The sequence below is a fragment of the Babylonia areolata genome, chromosome 5 (assembly GCF_041734735.1).
Source record: "Babylonia areolata isolate BAREFJ2019XMU chromosome 5, ASM4173473v1, whole genome shotgun sequence".
Taxonomy (NCBI): domain Eukaryota; kingdom Metazoa; phylum Mollusca; class Gastropoda; order Neogastropoda; family Buccinidae; genus Babylonia; species Babylonia areolata.
This window is the reverse complement of record NC_134880.1, coordinates 1978487-2002599: the sequence shown is the minus strand read 5'-3', so window position 1 is coordinate 2002599 and position 24113 is coordinate 1978487. Positions and strand designations below refer to the sequence as shown.

The 24113-nt window shown below is 44.5% G+C and overlaps 1 protein-coding gene across 6 annotated transcripts in view; it reads right to left on the bottom strand.

The window, feature by feature from the left end:
- Positions 1 to 24113, bottom strand: part of LOC143281856 (DENN domain-containing protein 4C-like) — a 103785-nt gene that overhangs the window by 23991 nt on the left and 55681 nt on the right. For 5 of the 6 annotated variants that reach the window (XM_076587102.1, XM_076587107.1, XM_076587103.1 and 2 more), the window contains 13 exons: positions 20047 to 20140; positions 19109 to 19190; positions 18087 to 18129; positions 16394 to 16528; positions 15640 to 15781; positions 14623 to 14768; positions 14101 to 14156; positions 13401 to 13463; positions 11896 to 12037; positions 10334 to 10374; positions 9588 to 9732; positions 8536 to 8664; positions 7634 to 8054 (listed from right to left, as the gene is read on the bottom strand). In XM_076587102.1, the coding sequence (XP_076443217.1) occupies positions 7634 to 8054; positions 8536 to 8664; positions 9588 to 9732; positions 10334 to 10374; positions 11896 to 12037; positions 13401 to 13463; positions 14101 to 14156; positions 14623 to 14768; positions 15640 to 15781; positions 16394 to 16528; positions 18087 to 18129; positions 19109 to 19190; positions 20047 to 20140 (1639 nt within the window). The remainder of the gene's footprint in view (positions 1 to 7633; positions 8055 to 8535; positions 8665 to 9587; positions 9733 to 10333; positions 10375 to 11895; positions 12038 to 13400; positions 13464 to 14100; positions 14157 to 14622; positions 14769 to 15639; positions 15782 to 16393; positions 16529 to 18086; positions 18130 to 19108; positions 19191 to 20046; positions 20141 to 24113) is intronic. The other variant, XM_076587106.1, reaches the window with a different exon arrangement.

Genomic DNA, 24113 nt, shown 5'->3' with positions numbered 1-24113 from the left:
GAGTTTCAGAAGACTGGGACCGAATTCCATGCTTGTTGTTGTTGTTGCTGCATTGTTTCTGAAGCCTTGACAGCTGGTGACTGGCACTTTTTAGCTGGTGACTCAGATGATTGTTTCAGAAGCCCTGACAGCTGGTGACTGGCACTTTTTAGCTGGTGACTCAGATGATTGTTTTAGAAGCCTTGACAGCTGGTGACTGGCACTTTTTAGCTGGTGACTCAGATGATTGTTTCAGAAGCCCTGACAGCTGGTGACTGGCACTTTTTAGCTGGTGACTCAGATGATTGTTTTTGAGCCTTGACAGCTGGTGACTGGCACTTTTTAGCTGGTGACTCAGATGATTGTTTTAGAAACCTTGACAGCTGGTGACTGGCACTTTTTAGCTGGTGACTCAGATGATTGTTTCTGAAGCCTTGACAGCTGGTGACTGGCACTTTTTAGCTGGTGACTCAGATGATTGTTTCTGAAGCCTTGACAGCTGGTGACTGGCACTTTTTAGCTGGTGACTCAGATGATTGTTTCTGAAGCCTTGACAGCTGGTGACTGGCACTTTTTAGCTGGTGACTCAGATGCCATTTCTAATCATTGCAGAGGCAGTTAAAAGTTACAGCTTTTTCAGCCCCTACATCACTGCATTCTGAGCGCTGTAAGTGTGAACAGTGATGTCACTTTCAGTGCTTGCCTCATACCTGCCATGATCCTAACTTTATTGTTCTGCCCCCTTACCTCTCTGTCAACACCCCCCCATTCCAATCCTGTATGCCCATCACTCCCCTTATCTTACATCACCTCTCTGCTAAGCCTTTTTCTTTCCTATTCAATCAAGCTTTTTCTCCACTAAAAAGATGAATCTCTCTCTTTACAAACATGTTAAGACATATGTATATAACTGGGATCTTGAAAATAAGCAGTCTCAAAAAAAGCTTAGGATTCCATTTAATTTGGGCTATTCATTAACTGAAAAAAGTCAGCTAAAACTTGTACTGAATCTTTTCTTTATCACTTCCAATTTGTCGGCCAGTATCCTAACAGTTATCAACTTAACAATATGAATAAATGAACACTTCAGACTGACTACGAACTTACCTTTTCATGGGGTTGAGTGCAAGTAAAAGGAAATCCACCCAAAAGAAATCCGGAAGCAAAAGCCCAAATCAAATGCTGTGAAACAGCCGAGGTTCACTTTCTAAGAAATAGTATGGGGAAAATGCCAGAAACAAAGCAAACCACTATATCTATCAACCAGTGTGACCCAGACAGCACGTATACAGCAGTTTCAGTTTCTCAAGGAGGCATCACTATGATTGGACAAATCCATTTACGCTACACCACATCTGCTATGTAGATGCCTGATAGCAAGTCAGGCCTTGAGTGCATAAATATATATCTGTGTACCTATCAGAAATGTTTTCTTCTTCAAAATGTTGCCACGGAAAACACCCCTTTTGTTGCTGTAGGTTATTTTTCTGTGTGCTGGGTGCGTGCTGCACACAGGGCCTTGGTTTATCATCTCACCCAAATGACTACACACGCAGTTTGATTTTCCAGCCAAACTTGGGAGAAAGGGTGAGAGCAGGAATGGAACCTCGACTCTCACAGACACTGTACCTCACAGACAGACACTGTACCTCACAGACACTGTACCTCACAGACACTGTACCTCACAGACACTGTACCTCACAGACACTGTACCTCACAGACAGACACTGTACCTCACAGACACTGTACCTCACAGACACTGTACCTCACAGACACTGTACCTCACAGACACTGTACCTCACAGACAGACACCTCACAGACACTGTACCTCACAGACACTGTACCTCACAGACACTGTACCTCACAGACAGACACTGTACCTCACAGACACTGTACCTCACAGACACTGTACCTCACAGACACTGTACCTCACAGACACTGTACCTCACAGACACTGTACCTCACAGACACTGTACCTCACAGACACTGTACCGGCAGACATGCATCTTGACCACTCTGCCACTTTCCTTCTCACAGGAGGTAAACAGCCAGGCTGTCTTTGCTGTCAATGTAGTGTGCTGTGAGGTAAACAGCCAGCCGGTCTTTGCTGTCAATGTAGTTTGCTGTGAGGTAAACAGCCAGCCGGTCTTTGCTGTCAATGTAGTTTGCTGTGAGGTAAACAGCCAGCCGGTCTTTGCTGTCAGTGTAGTGTGTTGTGAGGTAAACAGCCAGCCGGTCTTTGCTGTCAGTGTAGTGTGCTGTGAGGTAAACAGCCAGCCGGTCTTTGCTGTCAATGTAGTGTGTTGTGAGGTAAACAGCCAGCCGGTCTTTGCTGTCAATGTAGTGTGTTGTGAGGTAAACAGCCAGCCGGTCTTTGCTGTCAATGTAGTGTGTTGTGAGGTAAACAGCCAGCCGGTCTTTGCTGTCAATGTAGTGTGCTGAGGTAAACAGCCAACCGGTCTTTGCTGTCAATGCAGTGTGTTGTGAGGTAAACAGCCAGACGGTCTTTGCTGTCAATGTAGTGTGCTGTGAGGTAAACAGCCAGCCGGTCTTTGCTGTCAATGCAGTGTGTTGTGAGGTAAACAGCCAGGCTGTCTTGGCTGTCAATGTAGTGTGCTGTGAGGTAAACAGCCAGCCGGTCTTTGCTGTCAATGTAGTGTGCTGTGAGGTAAACAGCCAGCCGGTCTTTGCTGTCAATGTAGTGTGCTGTCTTTGCTGTCAATGTAGTGTGCTGTGAGGTAAACAGCCAGCCGGTCTTTGCTGTCAATGTAGTGTGTTGTGAGGTAAACAGCCAGCCGGTCTTTGCTGTCAATGCAGTGTGTTGTGAGGTAAACAGCCAGGCTGTCTTGGCTGTCAATGTAGTGTGTTGTGAGGTAAACAGCCAGGCTGTCTTGGCTGTCAATGTAGTGTGCTGTGAGGTAAACAGCCAGCCGGTCTTTGCTGTCAATGTAGTGTGCTGTGAGGTAAACAGCCAGCCGGTCTTTGCTGTCAATGTAGTGTGCTGTGAGGTAAACAGCCAGCCGGTCTTTGCTGTCAATGTAGTGTGCTGTGAGGTAAACAGCCAGGCTGTCTTTGCTGTCAATGTAGTTTGCTGTGAGGTAAACAGCCAGCCAGTCTTTGCTGTCAATGTAGTGTGTTGTGAGGTAAACAGCCAGCCGGTCTTTGCTGTCAATGTAGTGTGCTGTGAGGTAAACAGCCAGCCGGTCTTTGCTGTCAATGTAGTGTGTTGTGAGGTAAACAGCCAGCCGGTCTTTGCTGTCAATGCAGTGTGCTGTCTTTGCTGTCAATGTAGTGTGCTGTGAGGTAAACAGCCAGCCGGTCTTTGCTGTCAATGCAGTGTGTTGTGAGGTAAACAGCCAGGCTGTCTTTGCTGTCAATGTAGTGTGTTGTGAGGTAAACAGCCAGCTGGTCTTTGCTGTCAATGCAGTGTGTTGTGAGGTAAACAGCCAGGCTGTCTTGGCTGTCAATGTAGTGTGTTGTGAGGTAAACAGCCAGGCTGTCTTGGCTGTCAATGTAGTGTGCTGTGAGGTAAACAGCCAGCCGGTCTTTGCTGTCAATGTAGTGTGCTGTGAGGTAAACAGCCAGCCGGTCTTTGCTGTCAATGCAGTGTGCTGTCTTTGCTGTCAATGTAGTGTGCTGTGAGGTAAACAGCCAGCCTGTCTTTGCTGTCAATGTAGTGTGCTGTCTTTGCTGTCAATGTAGTGTGCTGTGAGGTAAACAGCCAGCCGGTCTTTGCTGTCAATGTAGTGTGCTGTGAGGTAAACAGCCAGCTGGTCTTTGCTGTCAATGTAGTGTGTTGTGAGGTAAACAGCCAGGCTGTCTTTGCTGTCAATGTAGTGTGCTGAGGTAAACAGCCAGCTGGTCTTTGCTGTCAATGTAGTGTGCTGTCTTTGCTGTCAATGTAGTGTGCTGTCTTTGCTGTCAATGTAGTGTGCAGTGAGGTAAACAGCCAGCTGGTCTTTGCTGTCAATGTAGTGTGCTGTCTTTGCTGTCAATGTAGTGTGCTGAGGTAAACAGCCAGCTGGTCTTTGCTGTCAATGTAGTGTGCTTGTGGAACAACTGCAAACTGCTGAGAGATTATTTTCCTCTCATTGTATAATTCCTTTTTTTTTTCTTTTTTACCAAAATCACATGTTAAACTAGCCTCTTAACTAAATTTCTATATATTACAGTAATATAAATTATTACCATGCCATCAAGAATATTTCTCTTGCAGCTTGTTTGGGGCATTCATGCAATTTCCTTCATGTTTACGTTTTATGAATTTATCTTAGGTCAAAGCAAAAACTGTGTTAAACAAATTGATAAGCTTGCTTCACAATGCATTTTTCATGCACACATGGAAAAATACTGCCATAAAAAAATTGGTGTGCTCTTTAGGCATGCATGCATGGTGATATCCATCAAAAATTTCAAATATCAAAATGAAAAACATTATAAATAAATACGCCAGCAAATATACTGGAAAATAGGGGGGGGAAAAATGTTTTAATCATGTATGAATAAATTAAACTAAACAAATAAACAAAGAAAATGAACATATAAATCAATGAAGTGAAAAACAGACAACAAAAAAATACTGACCATGCAAACACAGTGAAAAGTGAAAGGCTGTGCAACAAAACCAAAGCACAGTGCCAGACAGAGCGATAACCTCCCCGTCCATGATAAAACACACGTCAGTGAAACAAACAACAGTGCCAGACAGAGCGATAACCTCCCCGTCCATGATAAAACACACGTCAGCAAAACAAACAACAGTGCAAGACAGAGCGATAACCTCCCCGTCCATGATAAAACACATGTCAGTGAAACAAACAACAGTGCAAGACAGAGCGATAACCTCCCCGTCCATGATAAAACACACGTCAGTGAAACAAACAACAGTGCAAGACAGAGCGATAACCTCCCCGTCCATGATAAAACACACGTCAGTGAAACAAACAACAGTGCAAGACAGAGCGATAACCTCCCCGTCCATGATAAAACACACGTCAGTGAAACAAACAACAGTGCAAGACAGAGCGATAACCTCCCCGTCCATGATAAAACACACGTCAGTGAAACAAACAACAGTGCAAGACAGAGCGATAACCTCCCCGTCCATGATAAAACACACGCCAGTGAAACAAACAACAGTGCAAGACAGAGCGATAACCTCCCCGTCCATGATAAAACACATGTCAGCAAAACAAACAACAGTGCAAGACAGAGCGATAACCTCCCCGTCCATGATAAAACACATGTCAGCAAAACAAACAACAGTGCAAGACAGAGCGATAACCTCCCCGTCCATGATAAAACACATGTCAGCAAAACAAACAACAGTGCAAGACAGAGCGATAACCTCCCCGTCCATGATAAAACACACGTCAGTGAAACAAACAACAGTGCAAGACAGAGCGATAACCTCCCCGTCCATGATAAAACACACGTCAGTGAAACAAACAACAGTGCAAGACAGAGCGATAACCTCCCCGTCCATGATAAAACACATGTCAGCAAAACAAACAACAGTGCAAGACAGAGCGATAACCTCCCCGTCCATGATAAAACACACGTCAGTGAAACAAACAACAGTGCAAGACAGAGCGATAACCTCCCCGTCCATGATAAAACACACGTCAGTGAAACAAACAACAGTGCAAGACAGAGCGATAACCTCCCCGTCCATGATAAAACACACGTCAGCAAAACAAACAACAGTGCAAGACAGAGCGATAACCTCCCCGTCCATGATAAAACACATGTCAGCAAAACAAACAACAGTGCAAGACAGAGCGATAACCTCCCCGTCCATGATAAAACACATGTCAGCAAAACAAACAACAGTGCAAGACAGAGCGATAACCTCCCCGTCCATGATAAAACACATGTCAGCAAAACAAACAACAGTGCAAGACAGAGCGATAACCTCCCCGTCCATGATAAAACACATGTCAGCAAAACAAACAACAGTGCAAGACAGAGCGATAACCTCCCCGTCCATGATAAAACACATGTCAGCAAAACAAACAACAGTGCAAGACAGAGCGATAACCTCCCCGTCCATGATAAAACACACGTCAGTGAAACAAACAACAGTGCAAGACAGAGCGATAACCTCCCCGTCCATGATAAAACACATGTCAGCAAAACAAACAACAGTGCAAGACAGAGCGATAACCTCCCCGTCCATGATAAAACACATGTCAGCAAAACAAACAACAGTGCAAGACAGAGCGATAACCTCCCCGTCCATGATAAAACACATGTCAGCAAAACAAACAACAGTGCAAGACAGAGCGATAACCTCCCCGTCCATGATAAAACACACGTCAGTGAAACAAACAACAGTGCAAGACAGAGCGATAACCTCCCCGTCCATGATAAAACACACGTCAGTGAAACAAACAACAGTGCAAGACAGAGCGATAACCTCCCCGTCCATGATAAAACACATGTCAGCAAAACAAACAACAGTGCAAGACAGAGCGATAACCTCCCCGTCCATGATAAAACACATGTCAGCAAAACAAACAACAGTGCAAGACAGAGCGATAACCTCCCCGTCCATGATAAAACACATGTCAGCAAAACAAACAACAGTGCAAGACAGAGCGATAACCTCCCCGTCCATGATAAAACACACGTCAGTGAAACAAACAACAGTGCAAGACAGAGCGATAACCTCCCCGTCCATGATAAAACACACGTCAGTGAAACAAACAACAGTGCCAGACAGAGCGATAACCTCCCCGTCCATGATAAAACACACGTCAGTGAAACAAACAACAGTGCCAGACAGAGCGATAACCTCCCCGTCCATGATAAAACACACGTCAGTGAAACAAACAACAGTGCAAGACAGAGCGATAACCTCCCCGTCCATGATAAAACACACGTCAGTGAAACAAACAACAACAAAAAGACAAAACAAAACAAAAATGGCAAGTGTTCACTGTTATCCCACCATGCAACACCACCCTTCCCACCCACCACCAAACCCTCCTTCCATAAAACAACTACAACTTGCCCATAAAACAGAAACAACTTGCCCACAAAACCAAAACAACTACAACTTGCCCATAAAACAGAAACAACTTGCCCACAAAACCAAAACAACTACAACTTGCCCATAAAACAGAAACAACTTGCCCACAAAACCAAAACAACTACAACTTGCCCATAAAACAGAAACAACTTGCCCACAAAACCAAAACAACTACAACTTGCCCATAAAACAGAAACAACTTGCCCACAAAACCAAACCAACTACAACTTGCCCATAAAACAGAAACAACTTGCCCACAAAACCAAACCAACTACAACTTGCCCATAAAACAGAAACAACTTGCCCACAAAACCAAACCAACTACAACTTGCCCATAAAACAGAAACAACTTGCCCACAAAACCAAACCAACTACAACTTGCCCATAAAACAAAAACAACTTGCCCACAAAACCAAACCAACTACAACTTTCCCACAAAACAGAAACAACTTGCCCACAAAACCAAACCAACTACAACTTGCCCACAAAACAGAAACAACTTGCCCACAAAACCAAAACAACTACAACTTGCCCACAAAACAAAAACAACTTGCCCACAAAACAAAAACAAACAAAAACCAAACCAAAAAAAAAAAAAAAAGCAAGGAGTGTACAAAAAACCTGTACTGATTCTGTCGTCCAACACCGACGTGCCAGGGGCCACCACTGCGCCTGTCTCAGCCACCTCTTCCTCCCCGATCGTGGTCACGCTGTGCACACCCTGCCCCACGATGCTGGAGCGATGCGGCACCGCGGTGTCCGAGGAGAACACCACCTTGCACGAGGAGGACGACGACGATGACACCGCCCCCACTGCCACCACGGCATCCACACTGGTCTTGTCCCCGTGATCGTCCAGGTAGCTGTCCACACTGGCGTGGCTGATCTGGTCAAACTCCGACCCGGAGTTGGAGTACAGAGAGATGGAGCGGCGACGCACGGCTCGGCGGAACTGGGCCACGGCGACAATGACGTTCCTGATCTTGGTCCAGCGCTGCTTCCCCTTGGACATGGGGGAGGTCCACTTGGCCTCCAGCATCACCTGAAGGGATGGATGGTACAGGTAAGTGTTTCATGGGGGAGGTCCACTTGGCCTCCAGCATCACCTGAAGGGATGGATGGTACAGGTAAGTGTTTCATGGGGGAGGTCCACTTGGCCTCCAGCATCACCTGAAGGGATGGATGGTACAGGTAAGTGTTTCATGGGGGAGGTCCACTTGGCCTCCAGCATCACCTGAAGGGATGGATGGTACAGGTAAGTGTTTCCTGGGAGCTGCTACTGTTGGTGAATAGTTCCTTTTTCTTTGGATGGGAATTGTTAAGTGTTGTTGAATATTTCTATTTTCTTTTGACGGGACTTATTACTGTTGCTGAATATTTCTATTTTCTGTCCTTGATGCATGCTTTGCTTTTTCCTGTTCCTGATACATGCATCTACAATGCTTGTTGTGCAAGACAAAATACAAATCCTCTAATCAACTCGAGATGATCTGAATGGAAACAGTGGCAAAGAGAAAACCTACTCTGTTGTAATAGCCATAGGTGATGGCGTTGGGCTGCACGCCGTGCCGTTTCATGAGGGAGAACACCTGCACTGCCAGGCCCGGTTTGTTGTACTGCCCTGCCAGCTGCATCAGCACACGGTAACACACCTGCAACACGCCATGCACACCTGTCAGCACACCTGTCTCTGCACACCTGTCTCTGCACACCTGTCTCTGCACACCTGTCAGCACACCTGTCTCTGCACACCTGTCTCTGCACACCTGTCAGCACACCTGTCTCTGCACACCTGTCTCTGCACACCTGTCAGCACACCTGTCAGCACACCTGTCTCTGCACACCTGTCTCTGCACACCTGTCTCTGCACACCTGTCTCTGCACACCTGTCTCTGCACACCTGTCAGCACACCTGTCTCTGCACACCTGTCTCTGCACACCTGTCAGCACACCTGTCTCTGCACACCTGTCTCTGCACACCTGTCTCTGCACACCTGTCAGCACACCTGTCTCTGCACACCTGTCTCTGCACACCTGTCTCTGCACACCTGTCTCTGCACACCTGTCTCTGCACACCTGTCTCTGCACACCTGTCTCTGCACACCTGCTCAACCTTCAACATTTGTCCTTGTAGGGGACAACCCCCACCCCACCCCCCGAAAAAAAAAGAAACTCAGTATTTTGTGGGATGATCTGAAAGCATTGCTTTATAAATTTTTTAGTACAACATGTGTAAGAAACTGACTTTTGTCTACACAGTGTTACAGAAAATTACAAACTAGAAAATGTACCATGTATCAAAAACAGGGTACACCACCATCACCCCACCTGCCCTCTTTATGTCTTTCTGTACTTTACAACATCCCCCCCATAATAATATTAACAATAATTATGATAATAATATAACATATAGTTCATACATTTTGAGTTCCATGACTATCAGTGCCGTTATCGTTGTTATTATCGTTACCGCTACTAATACACACATGCACACACATGCACACACACACACACACAAACACGCACACACACACACACACACCACAATACAGTACAACACAATACAATACCATACCTGGTCCACAAAGGGCAGACGATTGGACTGCATCTTCTGCAGCGCGGCCAGCCCAGCCTTGAGGGCATCCAGCTTGTTGGGGTTGGTGTGCACAAAGGCCGGGAAGCTGATGAACCACAGGCTGTAGCAGTGACTCAACAGACATCTGCACACACCAAACATTGGGCCTTTCACTTTCACTTTCATCAAGGAGGTGTCACTATTTCTGACAAATTCATATATACTACACCTCATTTGCTAGACAGACATCTGCACACACCAAACATTGGGCCTTTCACTTTCACCAAAGGAGGCGTCACTATTTCTGACAAATCCATATATGCTACACCTCATCTGCTAGGCAGACACCTGACCAGTAGCATAATCCAGCTTTCAATGCAACACAGCATCTGAACATCTCCCCCTTGAGGAAACAAAATACTACTTGTATGACCATGATTATAAAAGTAGTTTGCACAGGACAGGAATCAGACCCCTGCCGGAGTCTGCACTGATGGGTCACGTTTAAGTATGTGTAATTAAAAGATGGATTTTTGTTATTACTGATGAAAAATCATCATCACTGTATAAAAAAAAAACCTGAAGTGCAATCTCCTTTTAAATGATTTGATCTGTACAGCTTGTTTGCAGTGTCTACTTTCACAGTCAACAATGTGAAAAAACATACATGAAGTAAGTAAAATAGTGAACACACACACACACACACACACACACACACACACACACGCACACACACACATACTCACTTTGCCCAGTGTTTAGGATTTCCCAGAAACTGTTGTGCCAGCTGGAACAAGAAAAAATAACAGTGAGTTACCACACATACAACCCAACCAAACAGTACCAGATTTATGGAAATAAAGACTACAAACCAGTTTAGTAATGGAAAAAAAAAGAAAAAAAAGAAAAGTATTTTTATACTCTCAACAAAATCGTTCTTGTCTGTATCAAAGTATGTGTGCCAAACATATGCACCTGTTTTGTGTTGTTTTGTAACACTTGCATTCCAAACTGTTCTTCATTGCTTTGATTTGTACAGCTGCTTTACGCCAACATCCCAAGAACACAACTATTCACAAGCACTCTCCAAGAATCTCTCTCCACCCATGGTACGGAAATGTGAAGTCAGCTGGGCTTCAATCAACAAAGATAAAGAATCTGTCTCTGGAACATGACTATTCACAAGCACTCTCCAAGAATCTCTCTCCACCCATGGTACGGAAATGTGAGGTCAGCTGGGCTTCAATCAACAAAGATAAAGAATCGGTCTCTGGAACACAACTATTCACAAGCACTCTCCAAGAATCTCTCTCCACCCATGGTACAGAAATGTGAGGTCAGCTGGGCTTCCATCAACAGAGATAAAGAATCTGTCTCTGGAACAAAACAATCCACAAGCACCCTCCCATCCCTAAAAACAAGCACTTGCAGAAATGTCCACATCTAAATCTCAGGGAATCACCCACACCTTTTTTTTTCTTCTTCCTTTCTGTTGGGTTTTTTTTTTTTTTTTTTCTATTTTCTTTTAGCCTTTTAGTCTTCTTTCCATTGGCATGCTTCAACATTTTCAAGGCCATGCAACATAAAAGCACATACAAGATGTTTTCACACCAAGTACAGTGTATGAAAGAGAAAATCCAGGTACACATGATCCTCTCCCTCAGTGACCCAGTCCCCACATATAGGATGTTTTCACACACAAGTACAGTGTATGAAAGAGAAAATCCAGGTACACATGATCCTCTCTCTCTCTCAGTAACCCAGTCCCCACATACAAGATGTTTTCACACACAAGTACAGTGTATGAAAGAGAAAATCCAGGTACACATGATCCTCTCTCTCTCAGTAACCCAGTCCCCACATACAAGATGTTTTCACACACAAGTACAGTGTATGAAAGAGAAAATCCAGGTACACATGATCCTCTCTCTCTCAGTAACCCAGTCCCCACATACAAGATGTTTTCACACACAAGTACAGTGTATGAAAGAGAAAATCCAGGTACACATGATCCTCTCTCTCTCAGTAACCCAGTCCCCACATACAGGATGTTTTCACACACAAGTACAGTGTATGAAAGAGAAAATCCAGGTACACATGATCCTCTCTCTCTCAGTAACCCAGTCCCCACATACAGGATGTTTTCACACACAAGTACAGTGTATGAAAGAGAAAATCCAGGTACACATGATCCTCTCTCTCTCAGTAACCCAGTCCCCACATACAAGATGTTTTCACACACAAGTACAGTGTATGAAAGAGAAAATCCAGGTACACATGATCCTCTCCCTCAGTGACCCAGCCCCACCTTCTGAGCGGACTTGACCTCCTGCTTGGAGCGTCGTGCCAGAGGACTGTTGGGACACAGGGCCTGTTTGGTGGGCAGCGACAATGTTGACACCTTCTTCTTTAAGAACAGCTCTGGCTTCAGCTCTGGAAATCCATTGTAACTGAAAAGGCAGACACACCCCATCATGACATGTCACACTCAACAATTTTAACGTCGAGTCTGATGCTGGTTCACTTTGAAGGATTTTACCCTGAAATGAGATCATATTTTTACTTTGAGTCTGATACTGGTTCACATTTTTATAATCTGAAATGAGATCATATTCTAACATCGAGTCTGATACTGGTTCACATTTTTATACCCTGAAATGAGATCATATTCTAACATCGAGTCTGACACTGGTTCACTTTGAAGGATTATACCCTGAAATGAGATCATATTTTTACTTTGAGTCTGATACTGGTTCACATTTTTATACCCTGAAATGAGACCATATTCTAACATCGAGTCTGATATTGGTTCACATTTTTATACCCTGAAATGAGATCATATTCTAACGTCGAGTCTGATACTGGTTCACTTTGAAGGATTTTACCCTAAAATGAGATAATATTTTTACTTTGAGTCTGATACTGGTTCACTTTGGATTTTTTACCCTGAGCTGAGATGACGGAGAAATCTGAACTATGCAGGATTGTGGAGAACTGCATCCCAAGTCCAAGTACAGAAAATAATACCCAAAATCAAAACTAAGCAGGTGGACATCTCAAACAAAAGCACAGAGGATTACATCCTAGATCGGAACTGTGAAGAATTACACAATTAAAACAAACCGAGAATCAGACCTCAAAATTATAACTGTGGAGGATTAAATCATAATTTAAAATTTCAGAGAATCACACTTCAAACCAAAACTACTGAGGGCAACATCCAGAATGTAAACTATTAATCATCGCATCCAAAATTCAAGCAATGGAGGATGACACCCAATGTACACCGACAACAACAGAGGAATATATTCCAAACTGCTATGCCAAAAGATATCGCAAGCATGATAAAAGGGTGGAGATTTTTCTGATCCCCAAGGTCAGCATATGTGCAGACCTGTTAGTTCCTGAACCCCCTTCATGAGTATATGCATGCAGAAGATCTAATACCCACGTTAAAAATCCTGTAATCCATGTCAGCGTTCACTGGCTTATGGAAACATGAACCTACTCAGCATACACACCCCTGAAAACTGAGTATGGCTGACTACATGGCAGGGTAAATACGCAAAACTGTCATGCATGTAAAATGTTACATGTCTGTCTGAGTGTGTATGTCTGCGTGCCTGAAATCTGATTGAATGACACAGGAAAAAATGATGAGTGCCCAATAGCACCCGTCAGTCAGCTCTACCCAGGTAGGCAGCCTGTTGTGCAAATGACCCCAAGTTTGTACAACTCTTAGAGCTTGGTCTGTGACTGAGGATAAGCGCTATACAAGTATCCATACCAAATCAAAAATATCTCTCAGCCTACCTGTAGACTGATCCTTCAGGGAGGCCAGTGGGTTCAGGCGGCATGATGAAGACCGTTCTTTCACTGCAATGCACAGTCAGAACAACTGGTCAATAGAAATGCAATTAATGCCTGCATCATAAAACAGGATACATGTAAACACTTAAAATGACCAGTTTTTCCATGTCTATATTACAAACAACACTGCACCATGTCATATAACATTTATTCAGTCAAGTCGCTGAAAGGCTGGCTGATCATGGAAGCCACACAAGGGCTACACAAACAAGGCTGTAAATACATTCCACTCAAAACACCCTCAAAAACTTCATACCAAGAATTATATACAAATGACAGTCCTACCCTGAAACCAAAAACTGTAAACTGAAAAAAAATAGAGTACTTCATAACAAATAAGCCATGGTAATTCTTTTGAAAAACTTATCACATTTGTTATGCATGGAAGCAGTGGGTGCAATAGTAAGACCATAGTCTTTTTCTTTGGGGGAAATATATCAACAGAATTTCTAGATGGTATACGTGCTATTATCAATCCTAAAATACCACTAGTGTTCCAAAGTGGAAAATGTACCCACATAATGCCAAATCACACAGCACAGTATAAAACAAAAAATACCATACTCCATTCCACTGTGAAAGGCAGTGTCTGAGATGGAAACAGAGAAACAAAGTGAGGAAGACTTCACAATCATGTTCGTACCTGGTTTGTGAATTATCAGTCTCTATCAGACGGGCTTCTTCTTTTGTCTCGTCAATCTGCAAACAAACCATTCAACAGCATGAAGGAGAAAGCATGAGTTGTGCAGCTATTTCCTGTAAAGGAAGGAGAGAGTTCGTTAAGCAAAATAATGGTAACCACAGCAACTGAAATGGCCTTAAAATAATCATACTTATTTATCAAAAACAAATCAGTAATTTCCTGTAAATAGAAAGTTTAAAAACATGCAATGAAATGGCCTTGTAAAATAGCATGAAAATGTACTTTTTAAACATTGTCTAAACTGCAACTGCATTGAGCTCCATTATCATTTTCATATCACCATTTCCTTCTTTCTTTCTCCCGACACCTGAGAAACAATGAACACACACAAACTAGCATTGTTTTAGCAACACATGTTCAGTCATGTCCGGTAAAGCCAGTTTAACAACAGTCTGACCAACAAACAATGGCACAATTCATCCATGCAGTGAAAGAAGCAGACAAGCAAACAGCACCACTCACACTCTCAGTGCATTCATCAAAGAAAGCCAGGCTGGCATCCTTGTCTGACACAAAGGAACGCTCCTCGATGAAGCGGAAAAACATCTGTGTCTTCATCATCTGCGTGTAGAACTTGGTGTTGGTTTTGTCACGACTCTTCAGGAAGCCTGTGTACACAATACTCTTGCATGACAAATGGGAATTTTCAGTGTTCAATGTGTAAAAAAAAAACAACAACTAAAGGGCAAATACTTTACGTACTGAAATATAATACTGTGTTATGGCAGGGGTCTGAAAAGAAAATAAAGAAGGAAAATAGTCAACATCTTTGCCACAAAGTATCAATGTCTGAGACACATATTGTGTTTGTTATGCTCATAAAAAAAACAATGACAAATAAAGAAAAGAAACAAACAAAAAAGCTCACTCTTCCCTCACACAACCTTCTGTCTTGTTCACATGATTCCATTCTTCCTGAATTTGATGCTTCCAGAAAATATTCCTATCAAGATGATTGGCCAAGTAACCCCTCCCCATCTCCATTACCTTTCTGTCCAAAGCAGACGCTGAAGAACCCACAGCAACAAGGGAATTGTCACTGCCATATTTGTAGTAAAATCCACCCTATTATACATGTGTGTGCATGATTGTGACTGAAGCCTGACTGAATGACAGGAAATAAATGAGTGCCTGTAGGTAGATGTCAGTCAGCTCCACCTCGGTAAGACAGCATGTTGTGCAAATGACTCTGTACGTGTCAAGAGCTTGGAGATCGGTCTCTGACCAAAGATAGGTGCAAGTGTAAGTACCAAAGATACAAAATTATACAACACAGGCAGCCTGCTGTACAGGTAACTTTGTAAAGCACGTAGAGTTTGGTCTCTAAACAAATACAGGCACTGCAGAAGTATGAATAATACAAAACAGTACCAGGTAGGTGACCTGTTGTGCAAATGTCTCTGTGTTTGTAAAGCACTTTGAGTTTGGTCTGTGTACCAAGATAGGCGCCGTGTAAGGTTCAATAATACAAATCTATACCTTGCATGTCAAAGAGCATGTTGGCATCAGTGGCACGATTGTTGGGCTGCTTCATGATGGGTTTGAGGAAGGTCTTGTAGTCCCTCAGCAGGATGGCCATGAAACGCAGGAAAGCTTCCTGAATCAACAGCTCCATCTGCATCTGTTGACCACAAGTCAGGTGACAGTCTTCCATCAGGCACCGACAGAATCATCAATGAGAAAACAAAGCAGAAACGGGCGACTGGAGCTTCGGGAAGAAAGGTGAAGTACAATGTCAAGAAACTGTCAGGTGTCAGTGAACACAAGTTTTGATAAGGCAGCCAGCTGATAAGCGGTTTGAGCCTTCATACTTCTTTCATAAATGGACACACACACACACACACACCACACACACACACACACACACACACACACACACACACACCTTCACCCATCATCTGTTTCTTTGCACCTGAAGTCCATATCCACACACAAGTCATCTCCAGAAAGCAGAAGGGGAGGACCAGAGAAGTGGACAGAGTTTGGGGAAGAAAGGTGAAGAACAGTGCCAACAAACTGCAGGGGCACCATCACCATGTCAGATATCAGTGAACAGAAGTTTTGATTACATAGCTAGCTGGTAAGTGGTTTGAGCCTTCATACTCCTTTCATGATTCAACACACACACACACACACACACAAACACGTACACACACACACGCACAGACAACACACACATGCATGCACACGCACACACACACACACACAAACACACACCCTCTTCAACCATCACCTGTTTCTTTTTGCGTCTGAAGTCCATATCCACACTGGTCATCTCCAGGCTGACCTCTTCACTAGCAGGCCCCGGACCTGGGGTGGGAATTTCATACAGGCGATGCAGGGAATCCTGAAGAATCCTTACTGCCTTCTGCTCAACACAGTTATACTGAAAAGTTACATCACAACTCCTCATTGTCTCCTCACTAGCAAACTGAACCATAATCACATATTATAAAAATGAAATTAAATTAATCTTTAAAAAGTTACAACAAAAAACAAAACTAAGGGATAAATTCATCAGAGCACATTGTCCCTTCCTTTGGAATGAATCGTTTAATGAATGACACCACAAAATTTTAAAAAAGAAAAAGTAGCAGCAAGCATGGACATTGCTATATTTGATACAAGATCTGTTTTTGGTATTTATATTGCTATATTTGATACAAGATGTTTTTGGTATTTATATCTCTGTCAAGCTTCATGCACCTGGTCAGGTTAAACTAACAAAAACAAATTTTAACCCCTTGGCTGTCTATATGACAAGATGATTTGTCATCACAAGCATGTACGCTTCGCTGCTACAATGACGAGATAACTCATCATCTAAATATTCTGATTTTTCCCTGGTTTGCATTCAGTTCGTTGACAAAAATACTGGTAGCTTTAGCTTGGGGAATCTTTCTAGATTCTATTCATAGCTAGAAACATTAAGTACGTCATGAGGCAGTCCTTTATTTGAACATTTTGGTTGTGTTACTGTAGCAGTGTTTGCCTGGCTCCTTTCCTCGCTCGCTCAACAAAATGTCGGACTGACGCCATGCTCAAGTCATGCGATCGTGGGGAACTAAATCAACCAATATTGCTTTCTTTAGCTGATGCTCAGAAAGAATTGAAGCGTAAATTTGAAGGAGAAGACAGTGATGAACATTTATAGGATGATTTGATAGAAAGTAAAGGGAGCTACCAAAAGAGTGGCCAAGATACGACTATCAGTGAGTGATGCCGGCTGTACAGCTTGTAGCAGACAACAGAAAGTGACGGAGTTATTAGCAGGACACAATGGAAGCAATTTTCTTGGCACTCAGCCAACGTGGTCTGATGAGAGCTGGATAAAGTGACCGTGTGAGAGGGGTGAAGAGGAGGGGGTGGAGAGTGAGGGGGCGTGGCCCTATTATCACTTGGAGAAGTCACAATGCATTGTGTATCTATCTCTTTTTATTTTATTTTTTATTGTGGTTGTTCTATTATGATTCTGTGTGTGCAGATATCCACTTATCCAGAAAATATGATATGTTAGTGCAAATTACCTGACTAATGTTTGTAATGAACAAGTTGAAAATTTGACAAAAAACAAAACACTGATTTCAAAACAACAGCATGTCACTAAAAATATATAAAATGGGAAAACATCATGTGTTTTGTATTCTTTATTCATTTACCTTTCAGAAAATATATACTTTTATTGGTCTTTCTCCAATAACAAAGAGCACAGAATTTTTTGAAAATTTATACCCGATCCTTGTGAAAAAACCCTGGCAAATAGATTTCATTTTAATCTTATTTTCCTGGCAGCGAAAGGGTTAAACACCAGTACACAGAGGACTACTTGAAAAAAACTTTAAGGTCTTTTCCACAAGGTCAGGCAAGGGAGACAAAATTGAAACTCTCTCTCTCTCTATGTATATCTCTTTCTCTCACACACATACCTTTGGCATTGTCTTGAAATTCAGCTGCTTTTTATCATCAGGCCTGCAAGTACACACGATATTTGTAAACATGTGGATTGTGCAGTTGTATACTTCAAAGAAGATTCATTTGTCAGTTTTTGTTTATCTATCATCTACTTATTACTTTTTTCCATTGACTACTTCTTTTCAAACAAATATTTCAATATAGAATGATCATTTTCCCTGAAATAACGTAATGATCTTTGTCTGAACACAACATTAATTTTCCAAAATTTATTTATCCTACCACCCTGTGTACCTGACCTATGAACATCAAAATGAACAACAGTTCAGAGAAGTTTAATAGGAATAACAGAAAATGCATGGCAATCTCTTACCCAAAATTTGGCCAAGCAGAGCAAACTGATAGACCCAGTTTGCATCAGTTTGACATAGTACAGTATATGACACCAAATTCTTTTTCTTTCTATCCCTTTCAATGTTCCATTTACACACTAATAATGCAACCAAGCAAACTGCTCTCTCCTCCTTCTGCCTCTATAAACAAAATCGATGTGTTCAAAACAAAACAAGAAAACACAGGATAGGAAGAGCGGGACGAGAGAATGCACGTATGTGCTTGCATGCATATACACACACATCCTCACACACAGGCACACATATGCATGTGAACAAACACATCAACAGGCCTCACAGGGCAATGAAAACAGAACACATCAACACACATCACAGGGCAATGAAAACAGAACACACACATCACAGGGCAATGAAAACAGAACACACACATCAACACACATCACAGGGCAATGAAAACAGAACACACACATCAACACACATCACAGGGCAATGAAAACAGAACACATCAACACACATCACAGGGCAATGAAAACAGAACACACACATCAACACACATCACAGGGCAATGAAAACAGAACACACACATCAACACACATCACAGGGCAATGAAAACAGAACACATCAACACACATCACAGGGCAGTGAAAACAGAAGAAACGAGAAGTGAAGCGTGCACCACTCACAGCCAGATCCGGTTGGTGTCCAGGTCCACACAGATGATGTCAGGGGGAGGGTCATACAGGTCAAAGTACCGAGAATCTATGCCTGCCAAACACCCATGATCAATTTGTTTAATGAGGTCAGTGGAATGAGCATGTATGCTTCTTGACATCCAACCCTCAGGGCAAAAACAAAACGTAAATGAAATCACACACACACACACACACACAGACACACACATATATATACGTGTGTGTGTGTGTGTGTGTGTGTGTGCTCATACACATACACAGGGTATGCTCAAACATATACATAACATATATAACAGTAGCAGGAAGAGTTGAACAAAACTAAGAAACAAAACAGTAACAAGAAGTGTTGAACAAGACTGTGTACTTGTGTGCCTTAACAAGAATACAAGCATGCATGCAATAACTTAATAATGTGCAATACCAAAACATCACACATAAATTATAATTAAAGACAGGTGGAAACTAACCAAGTTACCAATACAATTAATAAGGCTGCTCTCTCACATACATGTACCCAAACAGTGCCAGAGACTTGTGTAAACCTAAGCAATAATTGAAGTTTCTGCAGCATCCAAATCAATTCAAGACCATTCTCTTGTCTTGTCAGCACAAAACTGTGTCTCTCCCGAAATCATGTCTGTCCCCTTCTGTCAGTTTTTTTCGTCACTCCTGAAATTCTGTCCTCTGCACTTCTGTACATGACTTAATCATCATCATAATAATAACCATGATGATGATGATAATGATTGACATTTGCATAGCGTATTTCTCAACACGAATTGAGACTCCATGTGCTGGCTATCATCTACTCACACTCAACCACATCCAAAAACGACTGACCGCACTCGACCACACATGCACACACCCATGAGCATACAACAGCTCAAATTAACAGCGGAGAAAAACAAAACCAAAAACCCCCAACTTACCCACAATAAACGGACACGGTGCATTCAGAACATCTGACAGCCCCAGAGGGCACAGTGGGATGTAAGGACACTGCCAGTGAAATGGGAAGATCATCTGCACAAACACCAGAAGCGCTTATGCACAACTTTGTTGCATTATACAAATATGTATTCTTAACATGGCATGCTCAAAGGCGGACAGTACTTCCACACATTTCTTCTGACCATCAAGCTAAACTTCTGTTGCTGATACAAATATTTTCAGTGCTAACAGAATGCTGTGTCTTAAATTTTGAAAGGAATGAACAAAAGTGATAATTGGTTTCTGACAGCAACAATAAATAATTCATTTTGAAACAAATGAACAAAAGTGGTAATTGGTTTCTGGCAGCAACAATAAATAGGAGGAGTTTGTATTATACTCCATGTTTGGTGTTAAATATACTTACCATGTCAAACTGATGCAAACTAGGCCTATTGGTTTGCTCTGCTTGGCCAAATTTCGCGCGGCTAACAGTGAAAAGATGGGCCCACCGCTCTCAGCCAATCAAACGCCTCTAAAAACTATAAGCGCTTAATCATTCCGTGGCCATGAACAAAAATGCCCCATGAGAACCACGGCGGAGACGCGGGGACGGACGGGCGGGCATTCGAGTTTGACATGGTAAGTATATTTAACACCAAACATGGAGTATAATACAAACTCCTCCTTTTGGTGTCATATACTGTACCATGTCAAACTGATGCAGAATTTAAAGCAAATGGAGGCGGGCAACGCCTACTGGTTCATATGGGGAGCCCTTGTAACTGAGACGGCAGTGTTAGCCGCGACAAAGGAAATCCCCTTGGAACCGTCAGCCCTGGTCATACGGAAATTCCTGAGGTAGAAGTTGATGAAGGGATTCTCAGACGGCCAGAAGGCTGCCTCCAAGACATGCTGCGTTGGCACTGAGTGCTGGAAGGCAGCCGAAGTAGCTATGGCCCGCACTTCGTGTGCCCTGGGATGAAGACAGCTGATATCCCTGTGTGCATGAGAGTAGGCTCTACGAATGACTTGGGAAACCTGGCGGGAAATGGTGCCTGCAGCGATGTCTTTCTTGTAATTCTCATTGAGGGAGATGAGCAGACCCCTCTGAGAGGAACGCCTATGGCGAGACCTATCCCAATAATATTTGAGACACCGAACAGGACAGGTGCCTATCCTCATCATCTTGGGCAAGAATATCAGACAAAGGTCTGACCCTCGGAGAGGGGGAAGGAACCTCAGGGTCTTGGTTCTTAGCCAGAAACTCTGGAAGGAAACGAATAGTGATGGAACCATCTCTGTGGAAGGCCAGATCTTGTGGCATTTCACTAAGCCCGTGCAGCTCACTTCTACGACTGCCTGTGGCCAGCCACAGAAGGAAAGTGGTCTTGAGGGTGAGGATGTCAACAGGAATAGTCCCCAATGGTAGGAAGGGCTGTTTTCGAATGAAATCCAGCACCAGGAACAAGTCCCAGAGGGGCACTCTTCTGGGGTCTCTAGCTTCCTTCAGAGGGGCACCCCTAGCCACCTCTCTGAGCAGGCAATCCACTTCAAAGGCGGAACCACCTAGCTGTTTGCATTGTGGTACAGAAGGCAGACCTGTACCCTCGCACAGAACTAGCAGACAGGATGAACCGAGGAGCAGAGAGCCAGAAAGTTGGCCAGCTGCATGCTCGTAAGGTTCGTAGGGGTAATGCCCTGAGCTGTACACCACCGCAACCATATCTTCCAGCGAAAGTCATACAAAGTCTCCATTCCCTGCCTCCTTGCTCTGGTGACTATGGAGAGGAGGTCAGAGGAGGCAGACCCCTGGGTCAGCACAGCCGACACAGAGGCCGACCGAGGGGTCGAGGACTTCAATGGTGATGCTGACAGTTCCGACCGCACAGCAGCCATGCGTGCTGGTGGAGCAGTTGAGGATTGGAATGCGGAGTGCCCGAGTGAGGCTGCCTCAGCAGATGAGATTTGGTTTCAAGTTCCAGGGGTGGGAACATGTGTCAGGGACTGAAGGTCCGGAAACCAGGTCTGGGCTGGCCATTTCGGCGCAATGAGGATCGGCTGCGGGTGTTCCAATCTGTCTTTCCGTATCACCTTGGACAGAATTGGAAAGGGAGGAAACGCGGAGGCAATCAGACTGCTCCAATCTAGAGAGAGAGCATCCACTGCCCACGCTTCTGGGTCGGCAACCGAAGACACGGAAGTGGGAAGTCTCTTGTTGAACAAGGTCCACCATCGGCCGAAACCACTGTTCCCACACCCCCTGAAGGCTGTCCTTGTCCAGGGTGCACTCTGTGCGCATGACACTCTTGGGCCTGCTAAGAGCATCTGCCAAGAAGTTGGTTTTTCCTGCTCAGTGTCTCGCTGAAAGTGCAATGCCCTTGCTGTGGCACCAAACGGAGGAGAGCCTCAGTCCGCATTGAGAGGTCTGCCGAGTGCGCTCCCCCCATTTGTTCACATAACATGCGACCGTCGTCTTGTCCGTGAACAAGCGGATGGTCTTGCCAGTGGCCTCCCCCATGAAGTGCAGGAGAGTCCTGCGAACTGCCTCCAGTTCCAGAACATTGATGTGGCATAGGCGCTCCTCCGGGGACCAAGTCCCTGCTGCATAGAGTGAGTCCATGTGGGCTCCCCAGCCCAGGGAGGAGGCGTCTGTGAAGAGTGCCACCTGAAGAGTAGGTGGGGTTAAGGGCACCCCCTGTGTCCAAAGGGGGTGATTAACCACTCTGATGTCACCTCGAGGAACCACTCGCCCAGACATATCTGGGTATCCCATGGCTGAGTGCTCTGGGACTGGCGTAACCTCAGTACCCTCTGGAGAGGGCGCTTGAGAACCCTGTCCAGGGGAATGAGAGGTGCCGTGGACTCCATCATGACCAAGAGGGAAGAAAGTGTCTGCGCTGTATCTTGGGAGGAGTGGCGCCAGTGGCTGAGGAGGCCTGCCAGACGGTACCAGTGATCTGGCGCCAGAGAGACTATCATAGACCGCATGTCGAATCTCATCCCTAAGAAGTCGAAGGACTGACATGGGGACAGATCGCATATCTGCTGGTCCATGAGGAAGCCCAGTTGGGAGCAAAGGTCTAGAAGTCTGGCCGTATGACTCAGGCACCGGGCCTGCGACTGGGCCAGGATAAGCAAGTCGTCCAGGTACACACAGAGACAAATGGATTCCGAGCGGACGATGGACACCAATTCCCGCACCACCTTGGTAGACAGGAAAGGGGCAAGGGACAGACCAAATGGGAGGGCCGGGAACTGGATCCCCTTGTCCCTCCACACGAACCTCAGGTACCGACGGGATGCCGAATGGATGAGTATATGAAAATAAGCATCTTCCAGATCGATAGAGGTAGGCCAATCACCTTGTTGGATGGTCTCCCGAATCTGTGCCTGTGTGTCCATCTTGAGTTTGATTTTGGGGAGGAATTTGTTGAGGGGGGACAAGTCCAAAACTGGTCTCCACCCTCCCGAGACCTTTGGAATCACCAACAACCAGCCGTAAAAACCGGGGCCCGGGTCCGAGAGTTGAGATATAGCCCCATGAGGAGTGGGTGCGATATCTCTTTTTCTAGGACGTTCTCCTGCTCCGTTGAGCTGGGCACCTAAGGAGGAAGAGTGGATCTTTAGAGGGGGGAGATCCTCCACCCAAGACAGCATGTACCCCGACTCTAGCACCGACATAATCCCGTCGTTGAGTCCCAGAGCACACCACTGATGTGCATGCCGGGACAAGTTTCCTACTTGGAGGGGCTGAACGACTGGCGGTGCTGAATCGGGGCCCAGTCATTGGGGGTGCTGCCTTCTGGCCTTGGGCATGGCCGGTCGGCTTGGACAGACCTAAGGTGGTTTATTCCTCTGCCACTGATTCGGCACACGCTGCCTTGACAGGCGGCGTGGTATATGGAGGGGCCCTGGTGGCCAGTCTCTTCAATGGCATAGAACCCTGGAGCCCATGAGAGGTGTGGGCCAAATATGAGGCCACCTCCCTGTTTGTCTCTGCCCTGTGGCTGACAAAATGGAGCGGGAACTGGCCGAAGAGGGAGTGCTGCTGTGCTGGGATGGA